At 37.6% G+C, this 17,084-nt stretch overlaps 1 protein-coding gene across 1 annotated transcript in view; it reads right to left on the minus strand.

The window, feature by feature from the left end:
* Positions 1–249: 249 nt before the first annotated feature.
* Positions 250–17,084, minus strand: part of LOC131861109 (uncharacterized) — a 148,721-nt gene continuing 131,886 nt past the window's right edge. Inside the window, exons 2-6 of the mRNA XM_059214919.1 lie at positions 14,674–14,755; positions 12,031–12,131; positions 3,037–3,118; positions 426–493; positions 250–255 (exon numbers count right to left, since the gene is read on the minus strand). Of these exons, the coding sequence (XP_059070902.1) occupies positions 250–255; positions 426–493; positions 3,037–3,118; positions 12,031–12,131; positions 14,674–14,755 (339 nt within the window). The remainder of the gene's footprint in view (positions 256–425; positions 494–3,036; positions 3,119–12,030; positions 12,132–14,673; positions 14,756–17,084) is intronic.

The raw sequence follows: 17,084 nt of genomic DNA on the forward strand, positions 1-17,084 counted from the left end.
ATCATCTGGTTGACGGTAGGGGCCATGTCTTTGCTTCGATCCAATCTTGACAGAGCCCAATCCTTGATGCTCAGAAGTTCATTCTGCCATTCATCCATAGATATTAATTCTCCCTCTTTATAAATCGAGGGCATTCTAATAGGATTCCCATCATCCAATTCTTTAAGATCTCCTTTTAGCACATCTTCGAATTTAACATGATTTTCCATATACGAAGTCCCTTCTGTTTTCTCCTCTAGCGTTATCACATCAACACTGTTTATCACTTCATGCAATCATATTTTTAACCTTTCATGCTCTCTTAATGCCTTTATGGTCCCAGTGTACACCCTCCAATAATGTTCAACATGGATGAGCATGGTATTGAACCTGTGTTCAATGATATCATTAACCATTTTATCCATCTTCTGTTGAATATTACTCACCTGTTTGGCAGCCTTCTCTGCTTGATATTTCCAATACAGAACATCAGAGACATCGTCCAAGCTTCGTCCTTATGGGATATGCAGCATATTCATTTAAAGGAGTCCCTGTCTCAAATTGCAATATCCTTGTTTGTAGCCTCTGATTCTCCTCTTTAGTTCTTTCATATAAACCCTTATAGGTAATGTTTTCCCTGACCGAAAACTTTGTCTGATACAAATTTAATTTGGCTACATCCAAGTTTAATTTTGCAGTGAACCTAGGGTCAGTCTTTCCTACCTGATGGACCGTAAGGTGTCCAAAGGTTTCTTCAACATCCACAATAATTGGTCTTTTTCCTCTCGGATATAGTGCCCATTGTAGCAGAGCTTTTTGATCAGGATCATACCCTGAGCCCATGAACAATTCATCTATCTCTTGAGGCAATACCTGTTGATTTGTGTCTTGCTTCTTCAAGAATCCATCAAACAGAAGTGCTGAATTTATATCCCAACCTGAAAATATGATAACTCCAGCCTCCTTTAATATTTTCCTCCCCTTCTCAGGGGTCATATCTTTCATAGAGCATCTATCTCATCTTGTATCCTTCTCATCTGTTCTTCTTTTGATCTCCCAGCCATACTTCATTTCACATGAGCCCCTTTATATTGGTATAAGAATGAAAGGAATTCTCTTGAAGAAGCGAATCCGTCATCCGCAACAAAGTCTTCATGTTCTGTCATCCTTATATCAACTATATCTCAAATATTAAATTCACCAGTGTCCACATCCACCTCTGCTTCAAAACCAGGGGGCTAATCCTCTCTAGGGGAGTCAGCAGGGATGCTACTAGAAGCTGATTTCAATGACATGTAAGCCAATGGTTTACTATCCTTTTCAGTGTTGACAAAATGGAGGAATTGTGGGGGTACTCTATTCATAATCTCTACCTCATGCTGAAGTAGTTTTTTGGCTATCTCCAAAGGATCTTGGAGGTTTCCAAGTAGATCTCCATCCACCATCCCTCTTGCTCTCTTCCACTTGAAGGCTTCCCAAGTCATCTCACTTCTTTCTCTCAAAACCTTGGCCTCTTCCCTTTCAAGGTTCTTGATTAAATCGTCTGGCATTTTAGCCACATGTATTCCGGCTTTTAGTTTCTGTGATGCCCTTGCAGCTCTTATATATCCTTCAGGATCAAAGTTCTCTCTAGGATCACCCAGAGTCATGCCATAATAATCAGATTTATTTTGAAGTAAATGATAACTTTTAGAACTTTTAACAATGCAATCAGAAAACACCAATAACCCTAGCACAATAGATTGTTTACCAAAATCTGTGAGATGTTTGGCACTGACAGTAGACAATTGTCTTACAATCTCTAGGCTAGCCACCCTGTTTGGCACTGTAATTGGAAGCATGTATGGCTTTCCTTCATACCTGAATACCCTGATTTCTGTATTTTTAAGGTGGCAATACCAGTCACCCCAGTTGTGATCGATCTGAGACTCTGGAGAGAAGTCTTTTGGCCTGAGGAATTTCTTAATTTCAGGAGACAAAGTATAATCTCTAAGTTGTCTGAAGGCTGCGCTAAGTGGTTTTGCAAAATATTCCTGAAAGTGCCAATATTGGTTGTTTATAAATCTTTGATCCCATGCAGAAACCCACAACTGGACTGGTTTCTTCAAACCATTTCTATCAGAAGTTTTGATGCTAAAATCATTTGACCAGAAATTGATTTCTTGTCCACAATAAAGAATAATGTGCATTAATAAGGAGTACAATGAAAAATGAACATTTACAAGGTCTCCTTTTAACTTTTCCAACCCATGATTTAGGGCTTTTGCAACATAAGTGGCATAGTCAAACAACCTAGGGTCTTTTGATTGAAGATCAGCACATAGAACCATAACCCCAATACCCATGAGAGGGTGAGCCTCTAAGCCTGATACTTGGGCTGCAACATAGTATGTATACTTGAAATACGGATGGAATTGGTTGACATCAAATGGCACCTTGTCATCTTTACTGAATGGAACTAAGGACTTTCCCACTTCTGGCCGGTGAATGGGTAGTCTCCATGTCCTATAGATGTCCTCCAAATTAAAGAACTCTCGTGACAGTTTCTATATATCAATTTTCTCTTCTACATCCCAGTCTAGATCAAACACCATATCAATGGTCTGTTTGTTAATTACCACCATAGGATTCCCTCGGTAGTCACATATGGTTTTGGTTTTTGGATCATAACAATCTACTAGGGCTTTGATTAATTCGACATCTACAAATACATGCGGAACTGCCAATTTCCCCAAATTTTTCTTCCACAGGTTACTCATGGGCTCAGGAGCATCCCTTCTCTTGTAACCAAATAAGAACAACTCATGTCCTCTGATTTCAGTCCATATGTCTCCTAAATGTTCAAATCTATCTTCCAACCCTTTCTCTTCACTTTTGATTTTTTTGGACCTCACACTGGATGTCGGGCACTGGTCTAATAGATCCTGAGCTAAAGCTCTACCCTCCTTTTTCTGTCGTTTGGGTTTCTCTTCAGGGTTCAATTCCTTTCCTTTCCTACTCTTTTTAGAAGAAGAAGATGGTTCCATAATTTCAATCAATGAGAGATATCACTCTTACTTGGAGAATTGTCGAGCTCTTCTGACTGTTGTTTACGAACTTCAGCTAACTCCTTGTAACTTTCCGTCTTCTGCACCAAAGTCTGGTTCTTATGAAAATTCAATCAATTCAGCTGTAACTGTGTGGGCAACTTGTGCAATAGTTAATGTCTCTATGTTTATAATGGCTACTCAAATGTTTAAACTTATTTGCAGATGTGACATCCTCAACTTGAGCTTTTAATTCCTTCGCAGGAAGTACTGTTCAGCTGAAAAGATTGTGAATCGAGATTTCGATGAAACCCCTGTCTTCGGTTGAATTCTTTAACCTTTCATCGAAAGTTCATTTTCCTTGATATCAACTTATCGGTGAATGGCCCTTGTCAAAAAACCATCTTCTAGTCTCCTCGAAATTATCCTATCCTCGATGAAATCCTTTTCAATGAGTTATTCGTGAATCTCATCGAAATCATATTTTGATGAGTTTTATATTTCGGTGAAAGTTCACACGAGCCCTCCGAAATCCTTCTTTCTTCGATGTCCTTCTTTTATAAATGAAATCCCTCTGTTTTTATCGACATATTGTTATCGATAAGATTTGCTTGTCGATGAATGCTTTTTAAGTTTCCTCGGCAATTTCATTTCCTCGACTTCACCTTTTGTTGGCGTTTCACTTTTCCTTGAAACTGGGATATCGATGAGCGGCTTCCTTCATTTACCGAAAGAGATATTCTGCCGAAGACATCTTAACTTAGTATTTTACACTTTGTGTTTTATTTCAATGAAACTATTCTTTCGGTGAAACTCATTCTAAGATGCTCAACATGATATTTTGGCCGATGATCTTTTAGCTTTCGCGCCTTTGGGAAGATTTTTTTAAATTCAAATATATTGTTCAATAGTGGCTCTGACTGAGGATGGAGGCATATTGTGTATGTCTTCAAGAATTCAGAATCTCTGGTTAGCGAGGATACATTCTGACAAGTTATGGTATTTACAATGGAAGTTGATCCAAATCTACTATACATATAACAGAATATATCAAGAAAAGAAGTTTTTCAAGAATTTTCCATGTACTGGCAATTCTTGGACTTCCCTTGTTGCACTTTGGAGAAGGTAAGAATCTTCTCCTCTTTTATCCATAATCACATATGGTCCGATCCACAAGGCCTCAAATTTGCCATGCTTGCCTTTGTCTTGACTCCTTGCATTCCACATTAAGACCCAATCACCCACATAAAATTTCCTATCTGCTGTCCTCTTGTCATACAATCTCTTCATCTGATTTTGGATTTTGATATTCTGCTTCTGAGCCTCTGCTCTGACTTCATCAAGCTCTACTAACTGCATCATCCTCTCTTGTGAGGGGTCTTCAACATCTATCCCTTCCTGAGTCATGAATCTATGTACAGGCAAGAGATTGTCCAAAGGCAATCTGGCTCTTTTGCATAAACCAACTCAAATGGAGACTTTCCCGTAGATTTCTTCATTATTATTCTATCTGCCCATAATGCAAAACTCAACTTTGAATCCCATGCCTTTTTGATGTGTCCTAGCATTTTTTTAATGATCTTTAGGATATTTTGGTTGCTTGATTCGGCTTGCCCATTTCCTTGAGGGTGGTAAGGAGAAGAATGAGATATTTTGATGCCATATTCCTCACAAAAAGTGTTAAATTCCTTAGACCTAAAGGACATACCATTTTCTGAGATGATCCTTGTAGGAAAACCAAATCTAGTGATAATGTTCTCCATTATGAATTTTATTACCACTTTACTAGTAGCCTGTCTACTGGGTATTGCCTCTACCCACTTGGTAAAATAGTCTGTAGCGACCAATATCCACCTGTGTCCTCCGCTGGATCTTTTTGATATCTCTCCTATGAAATCTATTCGCCATTGCTGAAATGGTTCTTCAGCTAGCATTGGTCTTAATAGGAGTGAGCCTTGATATTTCATTTTGCCTGAAATTTTTTGACAAGCTTCACACTTTCTGACATATCTGTAAGAGTCATTGAAAACACATGGCCAAAAGTATCCAGCTCTCAATATCTTGTGTGAAGTAGTCCTAGCCGAAAAATGACCACCACAAACCCCATCATGCATTTCTTGAAGAACTGTCTTTGCTTGGTAGTCATCTAGACATAATAATAATATCTCATCTCTGTTTTTCCAATACAAGTCCCCATTGACAATCACATATTTTGCAGATTTCAACTTTAAAGTTCTTCTCTGATTATCCATCATACCATCTGGACATTTCAAATGCTTAAGGTAATACATGATATCAGTATACCATGTTGTATTCTCAATACTGAAGCTGGCTTCTTCCAACCCTACTTGATTTACACAAGACTCCTCAATCTCAGTTCTTGTCATGAGTTTGGCCAATCCTTGACCTTTGATAACTTGTGAAATTTTGAGTTCAATGTTGAACTCTTGTATTTGGTTGATCCATTTACATCTTCTGCCCGTGACCTCAGTTTGTCTGAAGATATCTTTCACTGCTGCATTGGGAACATATGCTATAACTTCAACCCCTACTAAGTATGTTCTAAACTATTTTACTGATTTGACCAAGGCATAAGCTTGCTTTTCATTCAATTCATATTTTATTTCTGAGGGGCTCAAAGACTTGCTAAAATATGCAATGGGCTGCTCATACCCTTCTTGATTCTTCTGTAGCAACACTGCTGCTATTGTGTGACATGAGGTGAATGAGAATATTATAGAAGGCTTGCTAAAATCCAGAGAGATCAGTACTGGTGCTTCTGAAATTGCTCTCTTGATTGCTATAAAGGAGTCGATTGCTTCCTCAATCCAATCTATTTGGGCTCCTTTCTTTAACATCCTTATTATAGGTTTTATTATGTCTGCAAAATTTAAAATAAACCTTCTTACAAAATTTGTCCCAAGAATGATTGGATGGCCTTGATGGTTCAGGGAATGGGAATCTCATTGATAGCTACCACCCTTTCAGGGTCAATTCTTACCCCTTCCTTGGATACTATGTGTCCAAGTAACTTTCCTTCTTCTACACCAAAGTGGCATTTTTTAGGATTCAAGGAAATCCCATACTCTAAGGCTTTCTTGAATATCTTTTCAAGGTGCTCACAATGATCATCGGCTTTCTTTGAGTATGCAGTTAAGTCATCTTGGTATACTACCATGATTATATCAATCAATTCTGCAAAAGCCACATCCATTGCCCTCTGAAATGTAGCACCAGCATTAGTCAATCCGAATGGCATTTGTGCATAGACATAAGTGCCCCATGGAGTTGTAAAGGTTGTCTTATATTTTTTAGTTTCTTTAACTTTCACCTAATTGTAACCTGAAAACCCATCCATCATAGACAATAACTCACACCCTGTCACCTTCTGCAACATGTTATCCATATTTGGCAATGGATAATTGTCCTTTAGAGATGATATGTTTAAGTTTCTAAATTCCACACACAATCTAATATCCCCATTCTTCTTTCTGACCGGCACCAAGTTAGAGACCCATGTGGAATATCTGCAGGGTTCAATAATTCTTGCATCTTTCATTTTTATGATCTCTTCCCTCATTTTTGGTAACAGTGTTGGATTAATAGGTCTCTGCTTTTGTCTAAATGGTTTAGCTTCTGGCTTAAGTGGTATCTCATGCTGAAAAAGATCTTCTCTATAAGAATTGAGATCTTCATAAGACCATGTGAACATGTGTTTATACCTTTTTAGCAATGTTGTCAGTTGTTGCCTCATGGCAGAAGTTAACCTTTTCCCAATAAAAACATTTCTGGGAGTTTCTTCATTTCCTAAATTGACTTGTTCCACATCACTTTCTTTAATAGTTGATCCTTTAGTCTCAATCACATCCTGAGTATTGAAAGCCCTTTCTAATGCTACTAGGCCTCTTGGTAATTATTTTGACTTCAGTTGTATGATTTCATGTCCAAATAAAGTTTCTTTACCTTCAGTCTTTTCCACAAAGTCATTGAAATTTATAGCCTGAATCTGATAGTGATCAACACACTATAAGAATTTTAGCAGGTCTGCATCATCTTGAAACACTTGCCAATTATATAAGTTGTCAGGAACAGATGGTCTTACTTTCATCTCTACTTCAGATATCCCAGTTAATGTTATATCATTATCCTTCAATGCAATACTGGCCAAAAAGTCTGCCATAATGTTCTTTGATCTGTCTATCCAGTTTATTTGAAAAGCATCAAAAAGTTCTATAGTATCCCAGACAACATTTCTATACTATTTCAATCTCAAGTGCTTTGAAGTATACTTCTCCTTCACTTGTGAGACTATCAACTCTGAGTCACCAAATACGCTGAGTAATCCAAATCCATGTCTAACTGCTATATTAAGACTAGTGAGTAAGGCTTCATATTCCGCAATGTTATTTGTGCACTCAAATAACAATTTGAAAGAATATTTGTAGGTTTCCCCTGTGGGTGAAATAAATAAGATTCCAGCCCCACTCCCTTCCTTGCTACAAGACCCATCAAAGAACATTTTCCACACTTGATCATCCTTTCCAGCTACACATGATTCAATGGGGATCCACTTGTCAACCTTAGGTTTTGTCAACTGCACTTGGAAATTGTCCATATCAGTTTGCAAAAAGCATATTTGATTTGCTGATTCTTCCATGTCTTCTATGATATATGTGGACCGAGGTTCCCTATCAATTTTTACCTCATGTCCATTGATTGGAATCGTAGCATATGATAAATCTAACTGCACATACCCACCAATCATGTTCGACCATTGCCTAGATAGCAACATCCCATAGTTTGGAGAGACATCCACCACTGTAATATCTGTTTTGTACGATGCTTCTGGACAAGTTGCCAATTTGAATTCTACATCCTTCATGATACCAACCACTGGAACTGACCTGTTGTCCATGGCATAACATGTCCCAAAGGTAGTATCAACTTCCAATCCAAGCTCTTTCATCACTCCAACAGGCATAACATTTATGGCTGCTCCTGAGTTGATCATACAATTCTTCACTTTCTTATTGTTTACCACCAAAGTGAGATAAAATGGGTCTACTTGTGTTGGGTTTTTGGTTATGGTGGACCCTAAATATATAACTGGGGCCATTTGTTCATTATTGTCACCCTTTGGAATCTCTTGTTTCTGTTCATTTACTTTTTCTTTTTTGATACCTGAAATCATCTCCAGAGTCTTCTCTCTGTATTCAGGAAACTTCATTATTTCCATCAATGGAACAGAAACTTTTAATTGTGTTAATGCACTTGAAATATCAAATGAAGTAGAGTGTTGTGCTAAAGGAAATTTTGCTATTTCTTCCTTTTGATCATCAAGACCCCTTTTATTATTCTTTGGTACAACTTCCTTAGTCTTAGTTGCTTTATTTGTTTGCTTGGGTGTCTCATCAGTTTCTTTTATAAAAAGACTAGCAGGTTTACCTTGCTCTGGATTCACCATTCTATTCCTCAAATCGTAAGTCCTTTTTGCTTGTGCAATGGCAGAGGCTGTAATTCTTCTTTTCTCTTCTTTAGTGGGGATTCTGAGCTTAATACCTTCACCTATGTTGGTGATTACGGGTGACACAGAGCACTGATCGATGTTCATGGAATCTGATCCTCCTTCAAAGGATATCATGTTAATAGTCGGGTCGCCCATATGTTCCTCATAGCCATTCTCTTCCTCCTGCAATCCTCTTGCTACAACACACAAAGAAGGAGCATGTGGCATATTGCAGGCATAACACCACATGTCATCATCTTGAGCATAGTTTACTATTCTTTTCAAGGGATCTGGGACTTGTTGGTTATCCTTATGGTTCCTGTCTTCTGGTCTTCCATCTTTCCATGTAGTGTTATAGGGCATATCATGCAATCTGGGCCTTTCAGGACGATAATATTGCTGCTTCTCTGTTTTGTTTACCCTCATGGATAGATCTTTTAGAGAATTCAAAACTTTGTCAAGCTTATCCTCATCCTTGTTAGCTTTGGGTGCTTTAGGATTGTACAACCTTGCATCTTCTCTCTTTCCCACTTTACCAGCAGCCTTCCTGTTATTTTCTATAATAATGGCAGCTTTCATAACATCCCGGAGGTCTCTAGGATTTCTAGTTCTCAACTCATAGTTTGTTTTACTATCATAAGCATTGATGTAATATAGAATGCTTACCTCAGGTACTGGCTTCATCCTGTTGGGAATTTTGTTTAGAACCCTGTTAAATCTTTTGTTAAAATCTACCACTGATTCATTTTGCTCCTTCTTGATGCTAATGATCTCATGCAAAGCAAATTCAGGGCTGTTATGGTCTCCATATTGTTCCAGGAATAAGCTTTTGAATTCTGCAAGACTTCTAATGGATGCATCAGGCAACGCTCTAAACCAATCTCTTGCATCTTCTATTAATGACTGCATAAATAATCTGATCTTAACATCTTCATGTGGTAAACCGAAATCCTCTATTACTGCATCAAAAGCCTTACAATGAGCTTCCCCCATAATTGCATTACTTCCAGTGAATCTTGGTATTGCAGTCCTGATTTCATTCGGGATAGGATATGGGTACACCATCATTCCTGAGAAATCAAACTGCCTCATTCGTTCCATATTCATTAGCCCATGTCCCCCATGGGGGTTCCTAAAGTTTTGGTTCATGTTATCATATAAGGGCATTTGATTTTGATACGGAAAAGGGTATCGATTCTGGTATTGATGTTGAAATTGATCAGGGGGTGGACCTTGGTTATAAAATTGACCTTGACGTGGAAACTAGTTATGAGCAGCAAAGCTATTATGTAAATTTTGCTGGACTGGTGGTGCACTTGATTGCACATGATCATTCCTTTTGTTACTGAACAAGGGGTTCTCATAAGCTTTAAAATCATCACTCTTTGTTTAACTTACTCCTTGATCTGTCTGAGCATATTTTTTTTTGTAATTGTTTACATCTTTATTAAAATCGTCCTCACCAACATTTATGCCTAATTTAGCACATAACTCCAAACACTCCTGAGTCCTCCTAGAATCTCTCATTTCAGCAGCTGCCTCCATCATCTTTTTAGTTAAATCTGCAAATCTATTTGCAGGATCTGCCTTACTTGATCCCGATGAAGTCGATGTGTTCTATTTGGATCATGCCTCGTGATGTTCAAAACTAGGGGGAATTTGATATTGGCCCTTTTGGGCTCTATATGCTGCAACCAAATCCTCATTCACTGGGCTTGAAGTAGTTGCTTTATCCTTTTCTCTTAAAGGTGAATGTTGGTTTTTTTCATACTTATACTGATTGTACCTTTCTCTCATGAACTCATTCATGGATTCTTCTTTGTTTTTGTTCTTTCGTTGAGAGAAATCTAACTGGGATAAAGGTTGTCCTTTTGTGACTGATCTCGTTCCATGCATTGATGTTCCTCTCCCTTACTTCAAAGCCGCCACCTCTCTCCTTGAGAGGAAAGTTTTTTTTTTTTATATATATGGGTTCTTCCACAGCAGAGTCTTAATAATTCTTCCCCAGCAGAGTCACCAATCTGTTGGGTCTCAAATCAACAAATTGGATAGGTTCTAAGAAAATGCCAACTCCTATGATCAAACCCTCCAATTGACTTGGCCAACTTATAGAGTGAACCTTTTTGGTTACTAACTCTCTCACTTTAGGCTCTGTAAGACCTAGGCGGGTATACCTATTCACTAGTTGTTTTCAAAGACTAGTGCCTTTTATAGAAGATTAACTATCTTGATCTGGCTTCCTCTTATCATAGAATGGCATAAATTCCTGGGATGGAGATATAGCAGATGAGTTCAAGATTGTTGTTGTAGAAGCTATTTGATCTTTGTGCTTAGAATTTTATACGTATACACTATTGCCAACTTACTCTATGCTTCCTAATCAATTACTCCTATTGTAAAATAAAATATGATGAATATGGTGATAAGTTGTAATTTACAAATGGCCAGTGCCTTCTTTGCTGTCTGGGCTACAGAGTCTTTATATTGCCTTAGGAATTATTGTGTGAACTTGTGAGACAGTTTTTAAACCCACCCCTTTTATGGATCTGTCAGTTACTATTTCTTATGAGATCAATTGAATGCCTATATCATAAGTTGCTTGAATGAATTTAACCCTACCTTTAAGGGGCCATCCTAGTAAGCACTGCAAAGAACAATTATAATTCACAACCAGAACTTTTATTTCAACCTTATAACATACAACATAGATTTCACTCAAAGAACATGAATAACCTTATCTTCTTTAGATAATATCACAAGCAATTGCCAACAACAAATGAAATAATCCACAACACACATGCAAAGAAAAGATAACTGATTATATTATGTATCCGTCAAAATTTGTGTAACAGGAAACTTACAAGCTATCACATATCACCGTATTCTTGCTATCATGTTATATATTTTTTTAATTACAAGAAACCTTTCTCACATATATATGAGAGCAAATGCTATTTATGAAAAGACATGTCTTTTCGAAATACTAACTGTCAATTTGAACATTCTTAACAAACTTAAGTAAAAAGACATTAGGCATCCCTAAATGATGAATGTAATCATCTTCTTTAAAAGTCTTGATCTTGATGCTCTGTTTCTTTATTCTTCTCCCTCTGAAAGGTATTTGAATATCATCTGGTTGACGGTAGGGGCCATGTCTTTGCTTCGATCCAATCTTGACAGAGCCCGATCCTTGACGCTTAGAAGTTCATTCTGCCATTCATCCATAGATATTAATTCTCCCTCTTTATAAATCGATGGCATTCCAATAGGATTCCCATCATCCAATTCTTTAAGATCTCCTTTTAGCACATCTTCGAATTTAACATGATTTTCCATATACGAAGTCCCTTCTGTTTTCTCCTCTAGCGTTATCACATCAACACTGTTTATCACTTCATGCAATCATGTTTTTAACCTTTCATGCTCTCTTAATGCCTTTATGGTCCCAGTGTACACCCTCCAACAATGTTCAACATGGATGAGCATGGTATTGAACCTGTGTTCAATGATATCATTAACCATTTTATCCATCTTCTGTTGAATATTACTCAGCTGTTTGGCAGCCTTCTCTGCTTGATATTTCCAATACAGAACATCAGAGACATCATCCAAGCTTCGTCCTGTGGGATATGCAACATATTCATTTAAAGGAGTCCTTGTCTCAAATTGCAATATCCTTGTTTGTAGCCTCTGATTCTCCTCTTTAGTTCTTTCATATAAACCCTTATAGGTAATGTTTTCCCTGACCAAAAACTCTGTCTGATCCAAATTTAATTTGGCTACATCCAAGTTTAATTTTGCAGTGACCCTAGGGTCAGTCTTTCCTACCTGATGGACCATAAGGTGTCCAAAGGTTTCTTCAACATCCACAATAATTGGTCTTTTTCCTCTCGGATATAGTGCCCATTGTAGGAGAGATTTTTGATTAGGATCATACCTCGAGCCCATGAACAATTTATCTATCTCTTGAGGCAATACCTGTTGATTTGTGTCTTGCTTCTTCAAGAATCCATCAAACAGAAGTGCTGAATTTATATCCCAACCTGAAAATATGATAACTCCAGCCTCCTTTAATATTTTCCTCCCCTTCTCAGGGGTCATATAATTCATGAGAGCATCTATCTCATCTTGTAGCCTTCTCATCTGTTCTTCTTTGATCTCCCAGCCATACTTCGTTTCACATGAGCCCCTTTATACTGGTATAAGAATGAAAGGAATTCTCTTGAAGATTCGAATCCGTCATCTACAACAAAGTCTTCATGTTCTGTCATCCTTATATCAACTATATCTCGAATATTAAATTCACCAGTGTCCACATCTACCTCTGCTTCAAAACCAGGGGGATAATCCTGTCTAGGGGAGTCAGCAGGGATGCTACTAGCAGCTGATTTTGGTGACATGTGAGCCAATGGTTTACTATCCTTTTCAGTGTTGACAAAATGGAGGAATTGTGGGGGTACTCTATTCATAATCTCTACCTCATGCTGAAGTAGTTTTTTGGCTATCTCCAAAGGATCTTGGAGGTTTCCAAGTAGATCTCCATCCACCATCCCTCTTGCTCTCTTCCACTTGAAGGCTTCCCAAGTCATCTCACTTCTTTCTCTCAAAACCTTGGCCTCTTCCCTTTCAAGGTTCCTGATTAAATCGTCTGGCATTTTAGCCACATGTATTCCGGCTTTTAGTTTCTGTGATGCCCTTGCAACTCTGATATATCCTTCAGGATCAAAGTTCTCTCTAGGATCACCCAGAGTCATGCCATAATAATCTAATTTATTTTGAAGTAAATGATAACTTTTAGAACTTTTAACAATGAAATCAGAAAACACCAATAACCCTGGCACAATAGATTGTTTACCAAAATCTGTGAGATGTTTGGCACTGACAGCAGACAATTGTCTTACAATCTCTAGGCTAGCCACCCTGTTTGGCACTGTAATTGGAAGCATGTATCGCTTTCCTTCCTACCCGAATACCCTGATTTCTATATGATTAAGGTGGCAATACCAGTCACCCCAGTTGTGATCGATCTGAGACTCTGGAGAGAAGTCTTTTGGCCTGAGGAATTTCTTAATTTCAAGAGACAAAGTATAATCTCTGTGTTGTCCGAAGGATGCGCTAAGTGGTTTTACAAAATATTCCTAAAAGTGCCAATATTGGTTGTTTATAAATCTCTGATCCCATGCAGAAACCCACAACTGGACTGGTTTCTTCAAACCATTTCTATCATAAGTTTTGATGCTAAAATCGTCTGACTAGAAATTGATTTCTTGTCCACAATAAAGAATAATGTGCATTAATAAGGAGTACAATGAGAAATGAACATTTACAAGGTCTCCTTTTAACTTTTCCAACCCATGATTTAGGGCTTCTGCAACATAAGTGGCATAGTCAAATGACCTAGGGTCTTTTGATTGAAGATCAGCACATAGAACCATAACCCCAATATCCATGAGAGGGTGAGCCTCTAAGCCTAATACTTGGGCTGCAGCATATTATGTATACTTGAAATACGGATGGAATTCGTTGACATCAAATGGCACCTTGTCATCTTTACTGAATGGAACTAAGGACTTTCCCACTTTTGGCCGGTGAATGGGTAGTCTCCATGTCCTATAGATGTCCTCCAAATTAAAAAACTCTCGCGACAGTTTCTATATATCAATTTTCTCTTCTACATCCCAGTCTAGGTCAAACACCATATCAATGGTCTGTTTGTTAATTACCACCATAGGATTCCCTCGGTACTCACATATGGTTTTGGTTTTTGGATTATAACAATCTACTAGGGCTTTCATTAATTCGACATACACAAATACATTCGGAATTGCCAATTTCCCCAAATTTTTCTTCCACAGGTTACTCACGGGCTCAGGAGCATCCCTTCTCTTGTAACCAAATAAGAACAACTCATGTCCTCTGATTTTAGTCCATATGTCTCCTAAATGTTCAAATCTATCTTCCAACCCTTCCTCTTCACTTTTGATTTTTTTGGACCTCACAGTGGATGCCGGGCACTGGTCTAACAGATCCTGAGCTAAAGCTCTACCCTCCTTTTTCTGTTGTTTGGGTTTCTCTTCAGGGTTGAATTCCTTTCCTTTCCTACTCTTTTTAGAAGAAGAAGATGGTTCCATAATTTCAATCAATGAGAGATATCACACTTACTTGGAGAATTGTCGAGCTCTTCTGACTGTTGTTTACGAACTTCAGCTAACTCCTTGTAACTTTCCGTCTTCTGCACCAAAGTCTGGTTCTTATGAAAATTCGATCAATTCAGCTGTAACTGTGTGGGCAACTTGTGCAATAGTTAATGTCTCTATGTTTATAACGGCTACTCAAATGTTTAAACTTAATTGCAGATGTGACATCCTCAACTTGAGCTTTTAATTCCTTCGCGGGAAGTACTGTTCAGCTGAAAAGATTGTGAATCGAGATTTTGATGAAACCCCTGTCTTCGGTTGAATTCTTTAACCTTTCATCGAAAGTTCATTTTCCTTGATATCAACTCATCGGTGAATGGCCCTTGTCGAAAAACCATCTTCTAGTCTCCTCGAAATCATCCTCTCCTCGATGAAATCCTTTTCGATGAGTTATTCGTGAATCTCATCGAAATCATATTTCGATGAGTTTTATATTTCGGTGAAAGTTCACGCGAGACCTCTGAAATCCTTCTTTCTTCTATGTCCTTCTTTTATCGATGAAATCCCTCTGTTTTTATCGACATATTGTTATCGATAATATTTTCTTGTCGATGAATGCTTTTTAAGCTTCCTCGGCAATTTCATTTCCTCGACTTCACCTTTTGTTGGCGTTTCACTTTTCGATGAAACTGGGATATCGATGAGCGGCTTCCTTAATTTACTGAAAGAGATATTCTACCGAAGACATCTTAACTTAGTATTTTACACTTATGGGTTTTATTTCGATGAAACTATTCTTTCGGTGAAACTCATTCTGAGATGCTCGACATGATATTTTGGCCGATGATCTTTTAGCTTTCACGCCTTTGGGAAGATTTTTTTAAATTCAAATATATTGTTCAACATGAAGTACGATAAGTTTCATAATCATGCTTTCATGCTCTTCGCTTCAGAATCAGAACTTGCATTTTCAAGCTTGCCATGCCTGGAAACACACATTTTGATGCATCAAAACTTGCGTTTAGGAAGAAAAGGCTTGAAAATGATGATCTGAGAATACGATAAGTTTCATAATCACACTTCAATGTTCATCGCTTCATAACCAGAACTTGCATTTTCAAGCTTGTGTTACCTCCAAACATACATTTTCATGCTTCAAAACTTGCCATTACAAAACACGAGCTTGAAACTGATGATTTGGGAGCACAATAAGTTTCATAATCTCACTTTCATGTTTTTGACTTCGGAATCGAAACTTGCATTTTCAAGCTTGTTGTGCCTCCAAACACACATTTTGATGCTAAAAAACTTGTGTTACGGAAGCACAAGCTTGAAAATGATTATTTGGGAGTACGACAAGTTTCATAATCACTCTTTAATGTTTGTTGCTTCTGAAAGAAAAGTTGCATTTTAAAGCTTGTGCTACCTCTAAACACATATTTTGATGCTTCAAAACTTGCATATAAGAAGCACAAGCCTGAAAATGATGATATGGGAGTACGATAAGTTTCATAATCATGCTTTCATGATCATAGCTTCGAAATCAAAACTCGCATTTTCAAGCTTGCGTTACCTCCAAACACACACTTTGATGCTTCAAAAGTTGAATTTAGGAACCACAAGCTTTAAATTTGTGATTTGGGAGTATAATATGTTTCATCGTAGAGGTTTCATGTCTATGGTTTTAGAATCAGATGTTTCATTTTCAAGCTTGTGCTTCTAAACACACACTTTGATGATTGAAAACTTGTGTTTAAGAAGCACAACCTTTAAAATGTTGATTTTTGAGTGAAACAATTTTCATAATAGCGTGTTCATGTTCATGTCTTTGGAATCAGAACTTGCATAGCCAAGCCTATTGTGCCTCTACACACACATTTTTATGCTTCAAAACTTGCATTTAGGAAACACAAGCCTGAAAAATGATAATTTGCGAGTATGATATGTTTAATAATCACGCTTTCATGTTGATGGATTTGTGATCAGAACTTGTATTTTCAAGCTTGTGTTACTTCCAAACACACATTTTGATGCTTTAAAACTTCTGTTTAGGAAGCACAAGATTAAAAATGATGATCTGGGAGTAGGATAAGTTTCATAATCACACTTTAATGTTTGTGGCTTTGGAATAAAAACTTGCATTTTCAATCTTGTGATACCTCCAAACACATATTTTTATGCTTCAAAACTTGCATTTAGGAAGCACAAGCTTGAGGATGTTGATTTGGGAGTATGATAAGTTTCATAATCGGGCATTCATGTTCGTGGCTTAGAACTTGCATTTTCAAGCTTGCCTTACCTCCGAACACATCTTTTGATGTTTGAAAACTTGCGTTTAGAAAGCACAAGCTTGAAAATAATGATTTGGGAGTACATGAAGTTTCATAATCGCGCATTCATGTTCACGACTTTCGAATTGCAACTTTTAGTTTCAAG

This window comes from Cryptomeria japonica, chromosome 2 (assembly GCF_030272615.1).
Source record: "Cryptomeria japonica chromosome 2, Sugi_1.0, whole genome shotgun sequence".
Lineage (NCBI taxonomy): Eukaryota > Viridiplantae > Streptophyta > Pinopsida > Cupressales > Cupressaceae > Cryptomeria > Cryptomeria japonica.